Genomic DNA, 26,024 nt, shown 5'->3' with positions numbered 1-26,024 from the left:
CTGGAAGGTATAATGGTATTCTGAATAATAAAATATGTACAAGTAACTATTGGATGATTGTTGTTCTGCCAGTACTACTAACTACACTATAAAAATACTTTTTGTAGGAGATGGTTTGGTGAGTATTTGCTGCCAAAGCGTGGTTATCTGCCTTCAAGCCTTACAACCAACATAACAGAGAGAAACAACTCCACAAACTTATTCTCTGACTTTCATATGTCTGCTTTGGGTTCACATGCCTTGCTTCCACACACATGACAAATCCCATACAACAATGAAATTTATATTTTCCCCAGAAGTTCCTGTTTATATATTCAAGTAAACATAATTATGGTATTTTAGAACCTTCTTTTATAAAGGACTGTTCTTCTTTTATGAAAAAAGTATAACTTAGGGCTGGAGAGACAGGCCAGGGGTTAAGAGTGTATACTGTTCTTCCAAAAGACCTGAATTTAGTTCCTAAACCCACATCAGGCAGCTGCCAACTGCCTATAACTCAGCTCCAGAGTAATCCAATCAATGCTCTGGTCATTCTGGGACCCCACACTCATATGAACACATCCACATATTTACATACATAAATTAAAAAAATAAAGTTGTGTGTGTGTGTGTGTGTGTGTGTGTGTGTGTGTATTTTAAAGTGTCAAAGAATTTATCCCCGGTTATATACATTACCTTTTACTCCTGTCTTAATAGAAGATTTTTATCTTTCCCTATGAGCATATGATTTTGAAAAAAATATAATGTTTAATTTTATGGCTGGTATCCAAATTGTATAGAGAATCACTTAGTTGTAATAGAGTCTATCTATCCCTTTGCTGCTACATAGTGCAGAAATTAATAATTTTTATTAACATAACAAGGTAAGAAAAATTTGCCCTTTCATGTTCCAACTGTCTCACTGTGCATTTTTATTTTATGGACATGATAGGTTCTAAGGAACATCTCTCACATGCTGAGTGGCACTAGCCATGCTCATGGGTTAGTACTCATTTCTAGGTTTTTTTTCTGCCATTAATTGTTGGTTATTTTGTTTCAATCTTCTTCTCATTCTACATGTGTGCTGCATATGTATTTATATACAAGGTCTCTCTGCTTGTGGGCAGGTACACATATGTAAGTGTGCATGCACTCGCTACAAGTCCATATGGAGAGCAGAGGTTGATTTGGAAATAGTCCTCAATTGCTCTTCTACATCATTAACAGAGGCAAGGTCTCTCTGTCACACCCAGAGTCTCACTAGCCAGCTTGCTCTGGGGATCCATTTCCTCTGACTTCCAAGACTGAAATCACAGGCAGGCTGCCATTCCTACCTAGAGTTTCTTTGGTTTTCTGTGAATCCATCCTTATGTGGCAATCACTTTGGCCAGTGATCTATCTTTTCAAGTCATTTGCTTATTTTGCAAAGAACTTTCTGCTATGGTCATTTGCATGTTTTCTCAAGTAGGAGCTTCTTATGTCCTTTATCACCTGAAAACATCATACAATCTAAGTTCTGTTATGGTCTCATAGTGCTAGATGTTTAGATATATAATGTAATATGGCTCGTGATACAAACAGGTGAGGAAGAAACATTCATAAAATACTTGCTAGTTAAACATAAACTTGTAGACCATCTTTTGAATAAGAGGACAGGCAGATCACTGAGGCTGGCTGCCTAGCTTCCTATTTTCATGTTCAGTGGGGGACTCTGTCTCAGGGTAGTAAAGTGGAGACTGATCGAGTGAGACAACAGATATCCTCCTCTGCACATGCACACATAGTTGAATGTACCCACTTACATATGTATATACAGCAAACACACATACACACATACACATACACCTTATATGGTCACAAAGATCTGTTATAGCAGTTAACTGTAATAATATGTAAGATACAGGTGACAATGACTACATCTGACCATTGTGATTTCATATTTACCAAGAGCTATAGTTGTCAGATCTCTTACTGATGTCTTGTTACCTGTGTAGTGTTTACTATGGATATAAACCAAATGGTGATGGTATTGACTAGTATCTGGGATTGGTATGTCTTCCTAGACATTCTAAGTTCCTCTCTCACTGACAAAAAATATGTACCATGGCTGTGTGGGTCCATGATTTGCCCCACTACAGAGCATAGCCACTTGGAAGGTGAAATGTGGGGAGCTTGACTGCACTTATCCCACACTGCTGTTGGGCAGGTACTGGGCTTCAGGGAAGCTCTGAGATGCCACTCTGGGGGTGGGATAACACAGTCTGAGATATGAGAAAGCTGAAGGTGGGTTTCCCAGACTCCCGGGCATCCAGTCATCCATGGGGTTCTGCACAGAGGAGTTGGCAATAAAATGTATCGACTAACCAGGGGCTGGGGAATAGGAGTTTTGGCTTTGCTCATCATCCTTAGCTTGGCTGCTGTGGCTGGGAGCACCAAGAGGCCTTCTGTGGGAGAATTAGGCAGCAGCTCTGTAGGTGAAAGCTTGCTCCATGCTCCCCACAGTAGCCCTCCATGGCAGTCCATGGTTCCAAATTATTTATTGGTTGTTCATCATGGAAAATGGATTCAAACCATACCAACTTCTCAGGGTGGACCTGAGATTAAATATCCTTTGCACAGAGGAATGTCTGGAAAGGAAGGCTTATAGGCTAAGCCCTCAGGGCATATAGGTACCTCATTATCATAGAGAACACTGTTCTGGGCCTATGTGACCACAGGTCAAGTTACCTTATGTGGGAAATAGGGTACGTGGTGTTCCAGGCCAGGAATCTGACAGGAAGCAGAGAGATGTCTACCATCTCAGGTTGTACCCACAGACTTTCTTAGGGCCTCAGACATGCTCTACCCTCCAAGCTTCCTGGCATGGTTTACCATCCCATATGGCTGCTTGGATAGTATAAGGAATAAAGATAGTATGTTAAGGAATTAAAAGACAGGTTATATCAGTTCTGTGGAGGGAGACACACTAATGCATTGGAAGCAGAAACCTCATTATAAGATAGCACACTCTAACTGTGGGAATCTAGGCCATAACAGGACCAGCATATAGCATATAACAGTTCAATGACCTTCTGCAAATGAAATGGAGCCTCTTTGTTGCTATTATAACCAGTTCTTGGGTGAAATAAAGCTAATACATCTATTAATATATTTGCATATATATTGAGAGGTGCACATGTGAAAGTCAGAAGACAGATTTTGAGAGTCAGTTCTCTTTCTACCTTGTGGGCCACAGGGTCAAACTCAGGTCACTGGGTTTGGCAAGGGGCTCTTTACCTTTATAGAGGATATGTTGACCCAGTTGCATATTTTGGACTTCTCTTGGCCTTGCTCTGTTAAATATAGTTTTATACTAGGCATGGATCAGAGTCAGAGGAGCGCCTGGTGAGATTTCAATCCCCATGTTCCAGAACAAAGAATTGGACCAAGGATAGTTTGATCATGTTAGAAATAGCAACAGTTTATTAAAGAATCTAAAGACATTCATACGTGAGCTGGTGAGCCAGGACATGTGCAAAAATCAAAAGCCTTGTGTCTGCTGAGTTCTGATCCTTCATATGTCATTAAAAAGCAGATGTCTGCTCTCAGAGATGACTCATACTTTATTCAGGCATGCTCTGATTGTTAAGGTAGGGAAAGATTTCAAGTCATTCTGGCAAATGGCTTCTTTCTTATGCAAAGGTTGATTTCTTATTCCCTACCTCTATTGTCTTACCTCTTATCCTTAATCTATTATTATTATTATTATTATTATTATTATTAATTTGTTATTATTCTCTGGAAACTTTATACATGAATAAAATTTACTTTTATCCTCCAAATACTCATGAATCCCCAACATAACCTTTTCCCACTTACATATCCTCTTCCATTTTATAAATACCACCCCCCTGAATTCATAAGGCTGTCAATATGCACATATGTGTGTGTGGCCATTCACTGCTGGATCATGGACAACCTACCTGGGTAACACCCCTGCAAAATAAATCACTCCATCTCCCCTAGTAATCCTCAGGTAAGGTTTATATAATTTTAGATTTGAATGACTCATTACCATCTTAAATCTCCATCAAGATATATACATTTTCATGTGTTTTAGTATGGTAATGAGTCCATAGGTCACCTTTGGACACTGTAAGAATATCTCGGTACTTACCACAGTGGCTGCTTGACATAGACTTCCCTAGAAATTTCCAGTCCTCTTCTTTGCCAACTTTTCATTTTGCCATTTGCTTATTTTATAACATATGGTGCAAAGCCTTCTGGGGCTTCCCTTTTCACCCAACTCTCCAACCTCACTGTTTACATGGTGCTTGACAAATGCTAGATTCTTGGTCTTCTTTCATATTCATTTCTTATATCATCTTGGGGAACAAATGCAACTTCTGAGAACATGGACAGAGATAAGAGATCGCAGGATGCCTTCAGAAACTCAGCTGAGGAAGAACAGTCTCCCAGGGAAATTGGTCTTCATATCTCAATGTGACTATTTAGGAGCAGTCACCTCCATCCCTATCCAAAGCCATAGTGATGGCATGCTGGGTGATGTGTTGTTAAGTTGAGTGAGCTGTGGTAGAGCATGTTTGCCATCCCAGCATGTGGGAGACTGAGCATGGAGGTAGAGCCATCTCTTCTTGATGTTATGCGAAGTTTGGGAGAATCCTAGCAGAATCACTATGTTACTGGGGAAACTGAGGTCCCCACTTAGGGTTCTTAGTCACATTAATAAAAGAATTTAAGAACACACTCAAAAGGAAGCTGAGGACAGTTGTGTCTAAGTTTAAAAGAAAACTCAAAAGCAAGCAAACCACAAATCTTTGCAGGTGCCTGCAGGATGGACATAGAAAAGAGAAATGGAGAACACCATGCTTTTGAGTTGGGCATGTAGATCATGAGACAGACGAGCAGCCACATGATGGGAAGGGGAGCTTTAGAGAAAGAGAAAAAAATGCCTTAGAATAAAATAGAAAGAAGAAAAGGGAAAGCTAAGCTTTTCTGAGTAATTCAGGAAATGAGGCAATCTTATAAGATACAAGTAAGGTAGTGAGCTAAGATACCTGGGAACACAACTTGTAATGGGAGAAACAAAAGCTATGGAATTGGTGAGCATAACTAGATTCTGGAACTTTAATCTTTAAAGTCTCAGAAAGGCCCCTGTGTAAAAGGCATGTCCCCAGAGTGGTGCTTTTGGGAGATGTCACAATGTTCAGACTGTGGGATGTCCTGGAGGGGAGGTACATCTTTAAGACACTGAGAGCATGACTTTTAGACTGTGGGATTTGGGTGCCTCTCCCTTTCACTGTTGTCTCCTAACTTGCTATAGAAGCTTCTCTCTTCCACCTAGTCTCTGTCACTGCACTCTCATCAAATTCTCAATAAATCTGCTTGGTTATACACCAAAACATCAAAATCCATGGGATCAAATAAATCTTTCTGTTTCTTTTAAGTAATTCCTTCCCCGTATTTAACTCTATGTTTAGAAACTGGTTAACATAACAGTGTGCCCATAAATCTTCATTGCTTTCTTTCAATAGTCAATGGTCAAAAAGGTTTACTTCCTTCTGCTCTGGTAAGGTTTAACCAATAACATAAAGGACAGCAGTGGGGGTGGGGTGGATCAGGAAAAGTCCCTCTCAGGAAATGACTTACAAGTGGAACATAGGACCCTAAAACCTGGCCTCTCTCTAGACACTGTTCTTTGTCAGATTGGTGCCTTGAATTCTGTCCTCATCCTCACTGTGCTTCAGTATTTTCAAAAATGTAGGTGAGAACAGCAGCATCTGGGAGGAGTCGGATGAGAGCTACCCTAGGGCTCTCCGTCACTAGTCCTTAGTGTGAGACCTGCTGGCTTCATCTCAAGTGCGCCATTCCCGTGGAGCCTTCACTGTGGTCCTCCTTTGTAAGAGAGACAGAGCAATCAGACATCTAAGCCAGCAGAACAGAACACATTTCGCCCAGCTCTGCTTCTCCCATGCCCCACCCATCTCACTGTGCACTTGCATCTGCACTTTTGCTATTCATGCCTGAGTAGCTTATACTTCCTTCCCTTTTTTTTCTTTCTTTTTCTCATAAGAGGCCTCCCATGCTGATGCTTGACCAGGATTCTGATTGGAGAAGAAGCATGGTTGTCATTCTACCTCAAATTTTGCAAGTAACTGTCATTAGTTTTTCTCTCATGAAATGCCATGCTCAACTAGCTTTTCTTTAATGGCTCCTTTCAACCCTAGCAATCTATCTCCCTCTTATCCAACAATTTAAAAGGTATTATGGCCTCTCAGAGTTGGAGTCTGTGTCTAACAGTAGGCATCTTGACTTGGCAAATATTTTCCCACACAGGTACTTGTACTCAAGGCATTGATTTTTTTATTATTTTTAATTGGATATTTTATTTATCTATATTTCAAATGTTATCCCCTTTCCCATTTTTGTCTCTGGAAACCCCCTATCCCATCCCCTCTCCGTTTCTCTGAGGGTGCTCCCCAACCTACCCACTCCAACCTCCCTGCCCTGGTATTACCCTATACTGGGACATCCCCTCCCATTGATGTCTGACAAGGCCATCCACTGGTACATATGAGGCTGAGACCATGGGTCTCTCCAAGTGTACTCTAGATGTCTGTGCTTTACTAAGGATTAGCTTAATGGTCACGAAAGTGTTGTGTCAGGTACAGCAGATGTAGAATAAATGGCCAATAAAAGGGCTAAAGATGGTCAAAGATAATTGGGGTCTGGACTTGCCACATTCCAAAATCTCCACACTTCTAAGTTTTAATAAGTTATTCAGCCTCACATAAGGTAGAATAGAAAGTGTATCTCCTGGAAACTTTTGTTCACATGGAAGATATGAACATTCAAACCATCTACTTTATTTACATTTTCTCTATCAGAGACACAAGAGTCATCTACCACTCTGAGATTCATTGTCTTACTGCTGCAGGAAACATGCATGGTATAGTGTCACGTTCATGATAAGCTCTGAGTCTCTGCTGTCTCTAATTATAAGTAGGTAACATATTGTAATCTATCTGATGCATACTCACTGGTCATCTGACTTATGCTGGACTTCTTTCTATAAGGTGAAGACTCAACCAGTAAAAACCATCAACTCTATCCTCATTGAATTTAGCACTCAGCATTGTAAAGAAATACATATGACACCCTAATGCTCTATTACAGTCAGCAGGATGTTATACCCATGATAACTCTTAAACTGTACATGCTTATCTAAGGGGATTGCAGCTAGATAGAAAATGAAGACTATTGCCTTTGCAGAGGTGGCCCTAAGAATGATGGATACAGAAACTAGGGTAAAGAGAGAGGATGAGAGGAGTAACTGATCCACTAGAGGGGTCAGAGAAGGACTGAAGTGCTTTGATATGGCCAGTCTTTGAAGGAAACTAAGATATGTACTTGGTTGGATAAGCATGAGGACCTAAGTTCAATACCCAGAATATTTTTAACAAAGCTAACTATAGTGGTAAATGGTTATAAGTCCAGTGCTTGGTGGGGTAGGATAGAAGAAACTCTGTAGCTCACTGATTAGCAAGTCTACTTACTTGGTGAGGTCATGGTTCAAGAAGAGAGCCTGTCTCAAAGACAAAACAAAACTAGATGAAGAATGATAAAAGAGCATGCATGATGTCAACCTCTGGTGTCTATGTGCACATCTACACATATGTACAAAGGCACACAAGAATATACACCAAACTACACATGAATGTGCACACATGCAAGCATGTGCACACACACACACACACAAACAATTAAAAATATTCTAATAAAGGGCATGATGGAAGGGCCTCCAGAACTATTTCAGGGCTACTATACTATAGGATAGCCCTGCAAGCCTAGGAGAAAGGAGAACAAAAATAAAGATGACAGGAAAAATGGTGAAGATAAAGGAATTGATGGAGACCATGGTGATGATGAAAATGAGTGCCACTGTTCTGTTGTTGTGACAAAATATCACAACAAAATGTACCTCATAAATGGAAGGATTTTATTTATTTATTTATTTATTTATTTATTTATTTATTTACTTTGCTCATGATTCCAACCTGGAGAGTCTATCAAGGCAGAAAGGAGTGGCATGGTGACAGGAATAGAAAACTGGCTTGTCACAGTTAATCCACACAGGGAGTAAACAAAAATAAGAGGAGGAGGAATACAGAAAATAGGCAGTACCAGGATATAAACCCTCAAAACCTACTTGAAGCCAGGATATACTTTCTTCCACAAAGATGTACCTCTTTTCCATAAGCATCTCAAACAGTGTCACTGACTGGAGACCATGAATGCAAATGCAGGAATCTATGGGAATATTTACCATTCAAACCACCACAGTGAAGACAGTGATAAAAGAGTGTGATGATAATATCTTCATTAGAAAAATAATGCTTCATTATGAAAACCGGAAACTTTACTTATTTGTCCCAGGACACACTAATTTCATCCTGTTTTCATGTACTCAATAATAGAATTAGTAGACCCACTTTTTGGATAGATCATAATGGCTAAACATTATTGACATAGCCTAGGCATTAAACTATTATCACTTCAGAGCTCTAGATTAAGAAAGTAATTACAAGGCTTTAATAGTTAATTCCTACCTGCCAAGTCTTATGAATATCATAGAGCTATCTCTAAGGCTGAGTAATTTTTGAACTGTTGACATGGTAACTGTTTTGTAAAAGCAATCTCTAAGGTTGCTGTCAATCTTAAAAGCAGTTCTCAAGAATCATGCTCAAATATGGCCATTGATACTAGAAAAATTCACTATTAAAAGCATGCCAACCAAAGGGGTTGATTTTCTTGAGAAAAGATGTCAATTTACCCCCCAATAGAATTTCTGTGGTGCTGATTTTGTTTAATCAAATATAACAAAATAATTGAGCTCTGAACAAATGGCTTATTATAGAAATGTGCAGGTTGGCAAGAAAGATTGGAGCATGCCTTTCAGTAATGCATATGTATTAGCAGTTAGTTTTTTCATTTCAATGGGCAATTACCAAGGGCCTGGCACGAAGGGCATCCGTAGGATGTATCGTCCCCTGCACAGCTGCTTGACTTCTCCTGCAAGATAAAAGTGGGTATTTGCAAATGTGAACATGCTGAGGACTGAAGGGAAGGAAAACCATATTCTTATTGATTATACACAATGTCTGGAAAAGGATAAAAATCGTTATATTTTTTGCATTTATTTACAAATACATTTTCTACTGTAGCTGTGTGTAACACCTCTGGAAGCCCTGTTAAAAATAAACAGAGTCTGGGGAGGTCACTCAGTAGATTAAATGTCTGCTCTGTAATCAGAAGGACGTGAACAGGCATGTAAAACCAAGACAAGGTAGCATAAAATTGTAACCTCAGACTGGTGGGAGGAGAAGACAGAGCTTTCTGGCCAACCAATCCAACATAAACATTGAGTTCCAGGTTCAGTGCAAGCACATGCCTCAAAAGAAAAAAATAAGGTAGAAAGAAACAGAAGAAGACTCCCAACATCTACCTATGGCCACCATGATTAACCACATACATATGTGTGTACAGACTCTGCAAATTATACACATCACTTACACTGTGTATAATACACATGCTCACATTTTTAAAAGATATGTAATTGTCTTAGGGTTTCCATTGCTATGAAGTGGCACTGTGATCAAGAGAACTCTTATAAAGGAAAACATTTAATTGGAGCTGGCTTACACTTTCAGGACTTTTGTCTACTACCACCATGATAGGAAGTATGGCAGCATGCAGGCACACAGGGTGTTAGAGAAAAACCTGAGAATCATCTTATCTATAGGCATCCAGAAGGAGACTATATTCTACATGTAGCCAAAAGACTGAATTCCATACTGCATGTAGCTTGAACTTATAGCCCACCTCCCCAGCAATATTCATACTCCAACAAAGCCACACCTTCTCCAACAAGGCCATATCTCCTAATATTGCCACTCCCTAGGGGCCAAGCATTCAAACACATGAACATATGGAATGTGTTGCAAGTTCTGATCCATAGGCAAGCCTCATCAATTCAAGTCACTCAAAATGAATCAGAAGCCTCCTAAGCAGACCAGTCTATGAATATGTTTTAGAATCTTCCATCATGTCCCTCATATTGTTAACAAAGACGACTGCTATAAGCCACCACTCTTTGTCCCATATTCTCCTCCTTCTCTTCTGCCAAGTTGAATGATTATGAAGAAGTCCATTGTTAAACATGATCTGTATAACCTGGTGTCTATATCTTCAAGAATGGCCACAGCAGGCTACCACAGACTGGGTAACACACAGAAAGATGTATTGATTCCATTGGTGCTCTAGAAGACAAATATTCAAGATGCAGAGGCCTTTGGGGACTATGTTGGGGTTCACTTGGTGGCATGCAAATGGTCAACTCCTTGCTGTTTCCTCCTGTGGCCCTCCTTCTGTTCAACTGCATCATTTTTTTCTAGTCCTCATCTTATAGGCATTTGTCTTATAGAACTAGAGCCTAACATGTATAGCCTCATTTAACATCATGTAGTGTGTGTGTGTGTGTGTGTGTGTTGTACATGTGTGTACACATATGCACTTGTAGATACATGCTTCCCACATAAGTCACTGTGCAGAAGTCAATGCCAGGTGCCTTTCTAACCTGCTGTCCACTCCACTTTTTGAGACAAAGTCTCTCACTGAGCCTTGAGTTCACTATTGAGCCCTCAGACTTCGCCTCCCTCCCCACTATCTGTGTGACCCTCGATTTCAGGCTTATGAGTCATGTGTCATTATGAAAGAGACTGGGTTAGGAGCTGTATGGCAGCAGTGATCGCCAAAGGTATTCCTATGCTCACTATGGTCTGAGAAGCACCATACTAATATGGTAAGCCTTGCCAGCCTTGGGGCCTTTACACAGGCTTTGTCACTTCACATGCTCCTGGCAATAGCTTTCATGTCACAGATCCCAAACCATGCTTGCTGCCTCTCTTGTGTTCGCCATAAAGTAATTGCCTTCAAGTTAATTTGTTTTCATTTCTTTCCTAATTAACAATTGTTACAATTCAAACTTTATTAATAAGCTATATGACAGTACCCATACTTTATTAATAAGCTATATTTCTATGTCACTGGAGGGGATAAAGTGCCACAGGATGTTGAGAGAATCTGTGGGACAAGTGGGGAAATAATGGTTTGTTCTCTGTAAAATGAATAAGAAAGCACTAGAGGAAATCAAGGAGAAACAATCTTTCTTTAATCTTAACTTCCTCTATGTTTTTAATAAACTAACATGCACCAAGATTCCCTTGCTATGTCTGTATGAGGTGGGGTGGTGCTGGTGGTGGTGGTGCTGGTGATGCAGGTGATTATGATGATGGTGGTAGTATATAAATTAATGTGTGTGTGTGTGTGTGTTTACTTGCACATGTGCATGCAGGTGCACATGCTCACAGAGATCAGTACCAGATTCGTTTTATATTGCTTTCACATTACTTTTTGAAACAGGAATACTTGCTTAGCTTCGAGTTTACTGAGAGTGACCTTGTAGCTCACTAATTCGGCTAGGCTAACTTACCAGCAAGCTCTATGGACCTGCTTTTCCATGCCTTCCCTGTGCAGAAAATAGATGTGCTTTTGTGCCCAGCTTTGTATATGAGCATTATGCACTGAATAGAGAGAGGTCCTCATGCTTTCAAGCACTTAAGTGACTGAGCTATCTCTTCAGCCTCCTGGAATGGTTTTTTTATTCCTGAAATTCTGCTGAGAAATCTTATTCACCACAGTTCTAATACTCCATACTAAATACTGCCTATTCTATACTGCCTATACCACACCGTCTATCCTGAACTGGCTTCTCCTGCACTGCCAACCCTACACTGTCTATCCCACATCGTCTATATTGAACTGCCTTATTCTGTGCTGCCTATCCAACACTGTATGTCCTACACTCTCTTTAATACACTGCCTGTCTGTCCTACACTGTCTGTCTATCCTACACTGTCTTTCCTATACTGCCTGTCTGTCTAACACTGTCTGCCCTACAGTATCTGTCCTACACTGTCTATCTACACTATCTGTCCTACACTGTCTGTCTTACACTGTCTGTTCTACACTATCTATTCTCTACTACAAAAGCAAAGCTATAAGTTCTGAAGCTTAGAAACCCAGGAAGGAGAAGAAAACAATAAATGAAAGGCCTTATTGTCTCTGATGGGAGACCTACTGATCAGCATTCTTCCCCCCTAACCTGGCAGAGGATGTGCCTCACCCCAGGTGAGTGTGTGAAAAGCAATTTGCAAGTTGTCTTCGGCATGAAAACATAAAACAAATGCTCAGGCTGGTTAGAAAAGATTTAGTGTTGGAGATATGAACACCGACTTCTATTGTTCTTGCTTGCATAGTTTGTCATATTTAAAGCAGGTCAGATTCAGAAGGCTCAACACAAGGAAGAATTTCAAGGGCATAAAAGACGGTAATTTTTTTTCTCCCCAGGATTTATGCCTTTATGTATTAATCCTGAAAGTTCTTTCCTGTGATAGAATCTGCCCCAGGTTTCATATCACATTTTAGCCTGTGTAGAAGATTAGAAAGAAATATATCCAGGCAGTAGTTTTTAAGGTATAAGTAGAAGAAGAAAAAGAATAGTGCCATAGATAAAATGCTTGGAGATTTCAAATAGGGAAGAAGCCATTTATGGCTTGGCAGCAAAAAAGAAATCTGGGACCTTTTGTCTAGTTGCAGAGGAATTAGTGAAAACTTCTCGTGTTGTCAAAGGGAATCCGTAGTACCCTCAGCCATGGAAGGAGGATAGCATAGAGGGCCAGCAGTTGGCTTAGGATAGGGGTAGGGGTACTTGAACACTATGCATGTAGTGAAAGCCAATCCCTCAGTGTCTCTAGTGGACAGGTTGAAATCCTTACACAATTTTAATTGGAGGAACTGGAGTCCACACTTTTTTCTTCTGCTGTTGCTCTTGGGAACAGGATGAACATGGTTTTGTAAACACAATCTTAGCCCTCACTGGTTTACATTCCAGTAGAAGGCGAGAGATAGACTAGGAAGTAAATACCTGAGGAGCTGATATTAGATAGCCATTGCTGTGGAGATAAATGGTAAAGAATAAAGAACCAAAATGGAAGCCCTAAAGTCAGAGACTGCAGCCTTAAGGACATGAAACAATGGTAACTTTCAGAGACCAACAACAGAAATGCACAGAGAAAATGGGTCCATAGAAGATGACAGGAACTAGTGTTACAACACCTACTGTTAGCTGGTAGGAAGGTACAAAGGGGAGTCTTGGTGACATTCATTATCTCTAATGATTGTAAACACTAGAACTCATTCGCTGGGTGTCAGTTGATGTGTTCCCGTCATTTGCTTTCTCAGTAGCCTAGGAGGTAACCTTGCAGTCTCCATTCCATACTTTTAAATTTCAAGGTTCAGAGAGAATAATTTTGCTCTCAGGTGACTCTGCTAGGATTTGTACACATCCTTCCCAATGCAACCTTTGTGCTATAAGTTCCTCTGGGTACATGATGAAGTCAGTTTGGAAGGCATCTAGAAAGAAAGATGGTCAGCAGGTGCTCAGATATGGATGAGTCTGAACTGCTTTGACACGTGATGCTGGTATCATTTAGCTAGAAGAAGCAGACCTAAGGATATTAGGAAAGTTAATTACATGGAATGAACTAATCATCACAAGAAGTTCTTATATAAATTTAGAATGATGTAAGTAGTTACTGTGTCTTAGATACCATACTACTTCCATATACATATCATTTGCTTAGTCTCCAAAACAATTAAGCTCAGAAAACCCAGTCTCCATGTAGTCTACTTTGCCTTTGACCAGACTGTCTGGAGGTGGAGGGTCCAGAATTTGGACCTAAAGAGTGATTTTCCAACTCACACTCTTTCTATTTTGAGCTGCAGCTAAATTTATCTGTGGAGAAAGGGCAGTCAGTTTCCCTAAAAGTGAGTTCCGTCCTTGGTTGTGGCTTCTGCAAACCTCTTGTTCCACCTTCTCTGCACTCTGCTAATTGTGCTCACTTCTCTACCCAGCAATTAATTCCCTTCCTTTCTGTAAGAAAATGTCAAGGGCATATCAACCACAAATGTTCACTCTATACATAGACATGCCTTGGATGCAGAGAAAACAGATGGGTCGCTCAAAAGTGATCATGGATCTTTTGTTATATTTTCATTTAAATTTTTTCCTCAGTGCTGCATGAAACTATGTGAAATAAATGTATGTATGTATGTATGTATTATGTATGTAACAAAATACTGTTTGCTCAATATATTGTTTAAGGTTTAAATCAATATATATATATATGTGTGTATATATATAATTTATATATATACACACATATATATATCACTTTAATGACAAAGTTTCATTAAAATATGAGGTTCAGAGGGAGTAAATAACTTGTTGAAAGTAGCCATGCCAGGACTAGAACACATGTCCTTCTGATATTAAAATTTATTCTCTAAGTAGACTGAATATCTGGATACACCAACTCAAGTTGAAATATATGTGGGATATCTCAGAGAAAGATAAAGATGATAGGTAATGCATTTTGAGAGTGAAGCTTGAAATATTCTGACAATTAGTTATAGTGATATTTAGAAGGAAGATAATATTTTATTCTAGCTTTTTTCTATGTATTTCATTTTAATATATCATCCCATACTGTCCACAAGAGACCACCAGAGCTCCATACTCACTGACTAACAGGGCACATCTAATTTTGGCTACAGAAAACCTACTCATGAGGAACTGTTCTTTTCTCCAGTCATCTCGATGTCACCAATCTCTCCACGATGCTGAGCTTCCAAAGTGAAGGGAGGTAGAGTCCTCATGAAACATACAGCTTAGCCCAAGAGATGGTGTTTAATCAAATGAGCAGTTTTAGTAAGGAGAAAATATTTTTAATGCTGTAAAGAATATTTAAAGGTTTATAAAGGGAAGATTAATCCAATACAGTGGGACTAAGGACCACTCAAACAGTGACCTGGTGAACTCAAGAGCTGTAGGTCATTGTGTGTTTGTATATAAGACACTGTTGGTAGGGAACTTTGTGGATCTGAGGTAATATCAAGAGGAGGAAGCCACCTTATGGGTGTCCTGACAAATCGTGCATGGCTATTCAGAATGATTGAAAGCCATGAAAAGGCACAGAAGGGATTAAAAATAGGATATCCTGATGTGGGAACAGTCTTCCTGCGGTGCAAGTAAAAGGCTTAGGAAGTGGCATTGGGAATAAGCATGGAAGAAATGTAAGACAGTTTAACCAAAGATATTACAATGGCAAAGGTGAGAAAAGTTGGTGTGATCCATTCTCCTAGGCTTGGATATCTTCTGTTTTGATTTGCTGTTACTTTTCTTTTGTTTGGTTTTAGTTTTTGGTTTGTTTGTTTATTTGTTTGTCTGTTTTTATGTTATTGTTATACCAGCTTAGTTTCTGGCAAATAAAACAGGATCCAAAACTCAGTAATGCAGTAAATCCTCAATTTATATGTTAAGTATAATAGTAATGAAGAGCTGAACTAGTCTGTTTAAGAAAGGAAGTTGATATATAACACAGAATACACTTTGGGTGTAAGTCATATTAGGAAGAAGGGCCTAGAGACCAAGATCAGGCCTTGAGAAGGTAGGACAAACTTTAGACAGAACATAGTACAATGGAAATAAGAGCCAGACCTGTCTTTTTTAAATTTTTTTAATTAAGTATTTTTTAATTAGGTATTTATTTCATTTACATTTCCAATGCTATCCCAAAAGTCCCCCACACGCTCCCCCACCCACTCCCACTTCTTGACCCTGGCATTCCCCTGTACTAAGGCAGATAAAGTTTGCACGACCAATGGGTCTTTCTGTGAGACGCCTGACTCGCCAGCAAGTAAGAGGCCACAATAGGATCCTTCTGCACACGTTTATTGGGAGAGCATTTTCTGTTTAGGCGAAAGACCCCGAGCCCTGGGCCTCTCACTCTTATATACTATCAGTTCCCATCCACTCACAGCAGGCCACATCACCTCACCAAGCACACAGATTCAGCTAATCAGGGCAGCAGGGGCATATCTCTACCAAAATGGCTTCGCCAGTAACCTGGTACACCTGTGCAGCTCTCACGATGTTTGTGGTTAATATGAGGAAGTCAGGTGCAAGTCATACGACTTAGCTGCAGTCCCTGGCACCTTTGGAACTGCTGCCACACCTGCTCCCCACATCTTTCTTTCCACTGATGGCCGACTAGGCCATCTTCTGATACATATGCAGCTAGAGACACGAGCTCTGGGGGGTACTGTGTAGTTCATATTGTTGTTTAACCTATAGGGTTGCAGATCCCTTTAGCTCCTTGGTTACTTTCTCTAGCTCCTCCATTGGGGGCCCTGTGATCCATCCAATAGCTGACTGTGAGCATTCATTTCTGTGTTTGCTAGGCCCTGGCATAGTCTCACAAGAGACAGCTATATCTGGGTCCTATCAGCAAAATCTTGCTAGTGTATGCAATGGTGTCAGCGTTTGGAGGCTGATTATGGGATGGATCACTGGATATGGCAGTCTATATATATATAGACAGAGAGACAGAGAGACAGAGAGACAGAGAGACAGAGATAGATAGGTAAATAGCCACTTTATCGGTCATGGTTCTCTAAAGAAACACACTGTGTGTGTGTGTGAGAGAGAGAGAGAGAGAGAGAGAGAGAGAGAGAGAGAGAGAGAGAGAGAGAGTGTATGTGTGTGTTAGGCAACTCTAGTTGTCAGTCTATCTTGGAATCACAAAGATGTGGGTTCTAATACCAGAAAAGGAATGCTTCAACAGGGGCCTTGTAGTTACTATAGTTGATCTTACCAGCAAGAACAAGGGTAAGCTTGAACAAAATGGTGTGGTTCAGATTTAGGATGGGTCTTCTGACCTCAAATGATCCAAATAAGAAAATCCCTTACAGGCATGCCTAGTTGCTTGGGTTTTAGCTCATTCTAGATATAGTCAAGTTGACAACCAAAATTAGCTATCACAGCTACCAGGAAATGCATGGCAAGAAGGGACTAGGGAAAGGCCAGAGGAATATTTTCAGGGAAAATCCTTGGAACCAAGGAAACATGGAGCTTAAGTGCTGACATCTTCCCAACTGTGGAGATTTACAACTCTAATATGTAACCAATCATTTTTAAATAAGCAAGTAAAAATTTCAGATGGCTAAGAGGTACTATTTAACAAGGACAAAAATAGAGTAGATGATTTAGTGTCACTATTTTCTAATTCACTATTTGTATTATTTTTGCTGTTATCAGTGTGTGTGTGTGTGTGTGTGTGTGTGTGTGTGTGTGTGTGTGAGCATGTATGCATGCATGCCATGGTGCATACATGGCTTTCAGCAGGTGGTTCTTCCCTTCTACCATGTTGGTCCAGGAGATCAAACTGAGATCCTCAGACTCAGAAGCAAGCACATTTCTCTGCTGAGCTATCTCACTGATCCAAGATCTAGTGCTAAACTCATTAAATAGCATAGACTTTGTCATAGTAACCATAGTAAGCTCTCTGTTGAACCTAGCTCTGTGATCAGATTGCTGCCTTATTACTGAAGCTCAAAGGCCTAGAGGAGAGGAAGGTTGGTTGTAACCTTCAGAAGGTTTTGAACCCCCAGGAAGATTCCAGTAAATGCAATCTACAAGCAGGGTTACAACACTGACTTAAATTTAGAGTTGACTTGGTGTTAAGATTTCAATGGCTTTACATCGGGTGAAGCTATGAGTCCTTTCCTGTATAGTCTATTGCATGTGAAGAGAAAAATACTGATGATAGCATGTACAAGACTTGCTTCTTAGAGTACATTAAGAAAGGATGATTGCCAATTACAGGTTGTGAAGAAGTTGAATCTGCATTAATGAGTGTTTTTATTATAATGTAGAAGCCTTGAAATTCTCTCCTAGTCTTGTTAAACTGCCAACTGTTTAAAAATAGGGCCTGAGTTTTAAAACATATTGAGATACTTCAGAATCTGTGGAGACTTGAATGAGAAATGTCACTCGTAGTCTTTTTATTCCCTAGTTTCTTGCACAGTTTATGGAGGTCTAGGTAGTGCATCCCAATTTAAGAAAGGATGTCACTGTGGGAGGATTTGAGATTCAAATCCTCCTGCCATTTCCTGTTTGCCTGTTCAGCTTTGTGCTAGGAGTTGAGGATGTGCCTTGTCATCTTGCTCTAACCCCCATGCCAGCTCCTTCCTGCCACTCACCCTTGTCATTATGGACTCATTTCTCTGAGGATGTAAGCCTGAGTAAACTATTCCTTCTATAAGTTGCCTTGGTCATGGCACACTGTCATTGCAAGAGAAAAGTATTAATACAGAAAGAAGCCTTGTGTACCTCTTAGAGCTCCCACATTCTCAGTCCTCACTAGAAGTCACACTGGCTCTCTCCTTTTGTAGACAGCTCTACTTTCCTGTACATTCATTTTTAAACAGGTTTTTCCCTCCACCATAAAGCAGACTCAATGTATTTTAATGAACAAATGGCATTTCAATTAGGACGCTTTTTGTTAATTAGCTCATTCTATGAATGTTCTAATAAGTCAGAATAATATTGCTGGCAATTTTACACTTAGAGCAGCAGCCAGGTTGATTGATGGAATATAGAAATGGAATTTCACCAGGAAAAGTGTCCTAGCATGACGATCCATCCTTTGGATAGAAAGTATGTGCATATGAGAAGAAACAAATGCCTTATAGATGAAAATGGACACATCAAGGAACAAATAAAAAAACTTTGTCTATATAATTTAGTTCTTTGCTGTATGGCAGTAACCAGTTAGCTTTTAAGATTCTAGCCATTCTAAGGTCTACACAGACTTCGTGGAGTAACTCTTTTCAAGGTTTAGAACATAGTTTTCCACCAAGCATCTCAGGTGAAAGATGTGGAGCCAGTGAGCACCATGATACTGTTCTATTGCTTGAGAGTAATTCAGAAGTACCCTGCATGCCTGCCTGTCTAAATCTGTATTTTGACATCCACTTCACTAAAAATGATCAGAAGGTCAACAAGTGTTTCTCGTCATGTGAGTTTCCACTTATCTTTTCTTCTGGAGTTTCCAACTATCTGTGCATCCATTGGTGTCTTTGTCAATGTATAATGGACTTACTGTCCATGTTGATGTGTTGGACAGTCAGCATGTACTAAACCCAACGTTAGAAAACAGTTACTCCTTAGAATGTTGGTCTGTATTTACTAAACTGTCCTTGGAAAGTTACTTGCCATTGAGAAAAATTTGTCACTTAAGGTTCAAAGTTTCACAAAAGAACTTAGGCTGATTTTGGTCACATAATTATGCCATCGGTGACATAGTTTTTTACATCTGTATGGTCCAGATACGACTCATCATTCTGCTGCCTTTGAAAGGTTTCAGATTTGGTGTTCAAGAGGGTGAGCTTGGCTGCCCTTTGGATAAGATATTTATCACAAGAATTATTAATGCCATAAACTGGCAGACAGCAATATGGATGTCAGGGGCACTGGGGAGAAGAGCAGCCCTCATGGCTGAGTGGAGACTGCTCCGAGGAAGCAAGCAGAATATGTACCACATGACAGCTGAGTAGCTCATAGTACTTATTGTTGCTGAATCAAGTGTGAAGGAGAAAAGGACGAAAAAATGTAGAAAAGCAACATTCTTTAATTTTTTTAGTGCAAATTTCTATAACTTTGGGGATGTTAAAATGGATGAATTCTGTAAATTGCATGTCCATGATTATCACCCTTGTGCATTGTATCTTGGCTCCTAAGTAAATGAACTTCTTTCTTTGGGATCATCCTTTCATGGTTACAAAGTTACCATAATATTTCAAAACATCATGTGGGCACAAAGTTTGGTAACTGTAGCCTTGTTCTTAATCCCACATCCACATTATGAATCCTTAGCAATCAATCCAAGCAGCCTATGCACCTGTGCACCATGACTTGGATTTATTATTGGTACCAGATGTAAAGGTCCTTTTATTTTTTTATTATTTATTTATTTATTTATTTATTTATTGCCTAGAATGAGGATCTCAGCAGCTCTTCCCTGGGAGCCAGATCCTGAGATCAACTATCAAATAATTATAACTTTGAATGTGTCAGAGAGGGAGGGAGGAACATATCTCCTTGTTTCAGTCCTTATGCCCACTAAATTGTAAAGACTGATATTTTGTTTGGATCATAGAGAATATAAGGGCTGGTACTTTGGGGTGGATGTTGAAGTTTTCAGTTGGGATGGAGGGAATGATTACCTTTGCTAATCGTGTCCTTGGGTCAGGATCAAGAGCCTAGAACATCCTCTGATCTTCAATCCCCCTAAGAAAACCTCTGGGAGGGAAGAGGTGTTGCTCAAGATCCCTCACCAAGAGGGAGACAATAGTCTGAGGGGAAATCCAGGACCTGTTGGACATGATTTTCTGAGGGCTAGGAAGGGGAACTGGAATCTGGAAGTGTGGCCACTAAAAGTGAAGTGAAAACTTCCAACCAAAGGAAACTGAACAGAATGTCTGCATTGGCTGCCCGAGGGAACTTACCATAACCAATGAAGGCCATAGGGGGTACAGTCTCCCCAATCCCACAGGACAGAGCAGGGACACGGGACACTTCATGACTGATAACCTGTTTAGGGCAACAGTGATGGTGGTGGGCTCCCTCCCAATCAACCACTGTTGAATGAGTAGATAGGGCATCAGGATGTCTGCAACTGTGAGAATCGTGTTAGGGGGTAGGGTCCTGTATACCAAATCTGAGTCAAAATTTTGTAGGGCACCCTAACATCGTTTTATCATCAGTGAGCATCATCTTGTAGGGAACATTAGAGTTGACTCAAGATACCTCAAGACCAAGTTCAATCTGAAAGGAATGGTATTGGCTCAGGATTTCCAAGACCAAGTTCGAAACACAAAGGGGATTTATTTGTCCCAGAGGTACAAAGGTAGAGAATAAGAGACAAAGGCAGGAAATAGAGGGGGAATGGGAAGGGAACAAGGGACAGCAGAAAAGGATATTTGTCTTGGACAAAGAACTGCAGAGAGAAAACAAATGTGGCTCATAGAAAAATGGCAGTTTATAAAGAACAAAGGGGAAAACCGCTATTAGGATGAGGTGTTTCATTTTAATTGGGTATGTTGATTAGGTGAGCCAAGGGGGGATTTTGATTGCTAGACTTCAATACTTTGACAGCTGGACTTTGGCAGTCAGCCTCAGGAAGAGGGGATGGACAAATAAGGGAATAGACCTTGGGGGCTAGCTTTAGGAATGTAGTCTAATGGATCTCATCAAGGCAGAGAGAACAAGGAAGAAGAGCAAGGCCTGCCAGTGTCATACTTACCAGTTCCAGATGGCCAGAGTCCCTTCAGTTTTCTTGGAGAAAAACATACCCCTCTCTGGTAATTTAAACCCATATCTTTTAAGTAAGATGTCATATACCCTGTTTTTAACTCAAACATTTTATATTTAAAATCTGGCTTCGCATCTAATTGAAACGCTGTTGCAGAGTTCAGAGGAAACTGAAACTCACCATCCTATGGCCATTTTGCAAACAGCATTGGTGCCATCCTTGATTTTTTTTTTTTTTACAACTATAAATGACTAGCATTTTCCAGTAGTTCCTTGTGAGCATTTGTAGCTGTGATTTTCTTCATAGAAAGTAAAGTGTTATATCTGAATAGATGGCAGTAGGCATAGCCAAATCATGTGCATCTCATTTCCTGGAAAACTAGGGCACTTGTCACCTTCATAGGACAGGAATAATATTTTCAATCATGTTATTTAGTAGCCCAGGGAGTAAATTTAGATTTTTGTTCATTTGGAGCAAGAGGTGACTGTGATGCTTTAATATACATAATTAAACAGAGTTGAAATCAACTTTAAATGAAAATTGAAAACAAATTAAGCAATCACTCACTGTAATGCTTGTGGTTAGAGTCGTGTATATTTAGATACACTGAGAAGAATAGAAAAATTTCCTGCATTCACCAGGCATTTGCTTTATTCCAAGAGGAAAACAGTGTGGTGGCAATATTTGGAGTCATTGCAATGCCTAATGTTGGAGCCCGACAGCCACAAATTCAGCTCATGGAATTCACTTATTGGCTTTATTCACTAGTCTTATAGTGACCATGACACAGTTCCTTTAATTTGACATCGAACAGTCTTTGTGTTAATAATAGCAAAGTCTTAAATGTGCCTACTTCTTAGAATCTGACACTTGAAAAGTTATCGCCTATCATTTTCTGTCTTATTATAAGTTTTATTTCCTTAATTTTATGGTTTCGGGATGACTGCCAATGACTTACTGCCTCAAAAAGAAATTGTTGCGAATGAACTTATTATTATGGCTCATATTTAGTTAGATTTATTCATGCTGACTTGAATTTTATGCTCAGGCAATTGAGTTCACACCAAAGTCCTCAGAACATTCTTGGGGCTCGGGTTCAAGTTTAAATCCAACTGTTACAAAGTTATGACGTTTTATCCCTTAATTCATGCAGGGCTGTTTGTTGAATAAGGTCTTTTGGTTCACAAATTAAATGTTGCTCATATATAAAAATTGATGGGAGCAAGCTTCCTGCTCTGCACTGTGTTCTACATTAACAGCACAAAAATTCCAATGACTGATAAAGGTTCATTTCCTTCTTCCCTTATCTCTAAAAAAATATATTGATTTAAAAATGTTTTGAAGTTTCCAGTATCTTTCTAATCTGTTTTTTTTTTTAAGTTCAATTATATTAAAATTCCAATTAGGTCAATATTAAAAATTCAATTAATGAAAATCAGCCTTAGTTCTTTGATGAAATTTATTTTGTAAAATAATTAACTGGAAGTTTATCTTTCTAAGGTTGCTTCTACTGAAACTATGTAGTTAGTGTGACTTTTTCTCAGGCTCTTAGTTACAGGCAATAGAAGTATAAATCCTACTGATGTACCATGGATGATGTGTCAGTCAGGAGTGAATATATTATCTCACACAATGACATAGTCTAAGGCAATGCCTCCTTCAGGCACTACTACATCCAAGACCTCAGATAGCCCCCTCCATTCTGTTTCTCTGTCTGACTCTTTGGCTAATGCATGTATTCCTGCCACCAGAAGCACTGTCCAACTAGGACAATAATTTTTATTTCCTATAATACCAGGAAATGAAGTGAAACTAAATTCTGTGTCAGGGGCACAGGGATCTCATGGCTCAGAGTTTCAAATGTGACACTAGTGGTCCCTGAATAGATCTGGGCAGCATCACCTGGGATTGTGTTAGGGATGTTCATTCTCAGGCCCTGTGCCAAGCTCAATGGATAATCTGGGTGTGGATCTCAGCAAGACTCATGAAATTCCCTCCAAGAGACCACTATCTTGCTCAAGCTAGTGAACCACTACAGTGTGTTTTCTGGTCAGGTCTGAATCCTGTGCACAGCCCTCAGCTTCTGTGTGTAATTTACAATCCCATGGGTAGAAAAGGAATCTGATGAACCCTTAGCAAGAAAGGAAGCCAGATGGAGTGGTGGCCACAAGGGACTAGGGCATTCAGCTCTACAACAAAGTTCTTCCTAGTGTGGAATGCTGTTTCCCAGAACACTGCGGGTTGTAATGACTTTCCCAGAAAGCCAATATTCCGACAGAGCCAATACACTTTCTCCTATCTGCTGTGCCACGGAGATTCAGTTTCAATTTTTTCATTAGAGGGGTAGTTGGCAAACCTTTAAATGTTTTCAGACCACACAATTCCTTAAATTTCCTTATCCAATACTTCTTACAGGTTGCAAAGAGGCCTAGTTCAGTTGCTGCCTAGAATAATGAGCACTATTGCTGTTCACAGATAAAGAACCAGATGGATCTAGCTATTCTTTCAGCTGTCAATGTCCATGACCATTCTATTAGGGAAGTTTACAGGGTCTATAAAATCTGGAATGGGGTGGGAACAGGTAGTCATTACTGCACTATTGTGTAAAATATTAAGCCTGTGTGTGTGAAAACAACTAATTTGAGAGGTGAATTGTTTTCCATATTTACTGTATGTTTCTGTGCCCAACCATCACCCACTCAATTTGACACTTATGTGCTCACCTCGTCAGGGATGTAGTTGGATATAAGGATATATTTCCTTATATCTCTCTTGAGCTGGTCTATGGAATTTCATGCATTAGTGTTAGCAGCTGCAGCAATGTTGGTATTGTTTGTCTTTGTTGTTCTTTCTGATTCTCCTCTTTTATAATGATCTGACTGCTTTGTCTCCTTTCTTGTGCTACATACAGATAGAGGACATGCAGTGGGGCAAAGGAGTCCGGGAGATCCCACCCTCTGTGTGCACATTGCCGTGCAAGCCTGGGCAGAGGAAGAAGACACAGAAGGGAACCCCTTGCTGCTGGACTTGTGAGCCCTGTGATGGATACCAGTATCAATTTGATGAGATGACATGTCAGCATTGTCCCTATGACCAGAGGCCCAATGAGAACCGAACTGGCTGTCAGAACATCCCAATCATCAAACTGGAGTGGCACTCTCCCTGGGCTGTCATTCCTGTCTTCCTGGCAATGTTGGGGATCATTGCCACCATCTTTGTCATGGCAACTTTCATCCGCTACAATGATACACCCATCGTTAGGGCATCTGGGCGGGAACTCAGCTACGTTTTATTGACAGGCATCTTTCTCTGCTATATCATCACCTTCCTAATGATTGCCAAACCAGATGTGGCAGTGTGTTCCTTCCGACGTGTCTTCTTGGGCTTGGGCATGTGTATTAGTTATGCAGCCCTTTTAACAAAAACCAATCGGATTTATCGCATATTCGAGCAGGGCAAGAAATCGGTGACAGCTCCCAGACTCATAAGCCCAACATCACAACTGGCAATTACCTCCAGTTTAATATCGGTGCAACTTCTAGGTGTCTTTATTTGGTTTGGGGTTGACCCACCCAACATCATCATAGACTATGATGAGCATAAGACAATGAACCCAGAACAAGCCAGGGGAGTTCTCAAATGTGACATCACAGACCTTCAGATCATTTGTTCTTTGGGATATAGCATTCTTCTCATGGTCACATGTACTGTGTATGCCATCAAGACTCGGGGTGTGCCAGAGAATTTTAATGAAGCCAAGCCCATTGGATTCACTATGTACACGACTTGTATCGTATGGCTTGCCTTCATCCCAATATTTTTTGGCACAGCGCAATCAGCAGAAAAGGTAAGTGAAAATGTTCACCTCATTGGTGCATTCCAGAAATGTCTAGGTTTGCATGTATTAAAACCAAATTGATTGTGTCCTCTAAAGGGATTTATATCTATATAGAAGGTACAAAATTAGAAAAAAATCTTGGATTGATAGGCTAATGAGCAGGAGTCTAGAATTTTCAGTAGGCTGTTTTTCCTTGAACCTACTGACAACTAATGACATGTGACCTTTCCAAGTGAATATGTTTATTATAAAATTAGCATGATTAGGCATTATCTAAGACAAGATGATCTAATCTAAATAAAACATTCCCTCTTACTCACTCAGAACTTCTATGCTTATAAGCATGTTTCTTTAGGATAGAATTTGGCATTGTTACCTATGTTTTAGCTGGGTATAAATGTACTATGCTCATAAATAGCACCATTATAGATCAGGAGTTCTCAACCTGTAGGTCATATCCTCTTTGGGTATTGAACAACCTTTCACAGGTATTGCCAAGACCACGAGAAAACACAGTTACTTACATTACAACATGGCAATACAAACATTGCAGTTTTGAAGTGGCAATGAAAATAATTTTGGGTTGGAGGTTATCACACATGAAGAACTATATTAAAGGGTCACAGCATTGATGCTCTGTCTTCTTAATAGCACTTCTAGACTGTTACTGAAGATGAGCTTATGGGTAAGAGCATTAGTTATACTGTATCAGGTTCCTGATAATTTAATACACCTTAATTCCAGTAGACAATCATAATGAGATCTAGGGTACTTTCTGAGAGAAGCTTGAAAGATGGGATGATAGATAGATAGATAGATAGATAGATAGACAGACAGACAGACAGACAGACAGACAGATAGATAGATAGATA

The 26,024-nt window shown here is 39.9% G+C and overlaps 1 protein-coding gene across 2 annotated transcripts in view; it reads left to right on the top strand.

Moving 5' to 3' along the window:
- Nucleotides 1–26,024, top strand: part of Grm7 (glutamate metabotropic receptor 7) — an 891,604-nt gene that overhangs the window by 684,179 nt on the left and 181,401 nt on the right. For both annotated transcript variants that reach the window (XM_021164769.3, XM_021164768.3), the window contains exon 8: nucleotides 24,226–25,161. In XM_021164769.3, the coding sequence (XP_021020428.1) occupies nucleotides 24,226–25,161 (936 nt within the window). The remainder of the gene's footprint in view (nucleotides 1–24,225; nucleotides 25,162–26,024) is intronic.

Source organism: Mus caroli, unplaced genomic scaffold (assembly GCF_978045245.1).
Source record: "Mus caroli unplaced genomic scaffold, Mus_caroli_1 scaffold_7, whole genome shotgun sequence".
In the NCBI taxonomy this organism is placed as follows: domain Eukaryota; kingdom Metazoa; phylum Chordata; class Mammalia; order Rodentia; family Muridae; genus Mus; species Mus caroli.
Note: the sequence above shows the minus strand (reverse complement) of the source record. Positions and strands in the feature narration are given on the sequence as shown.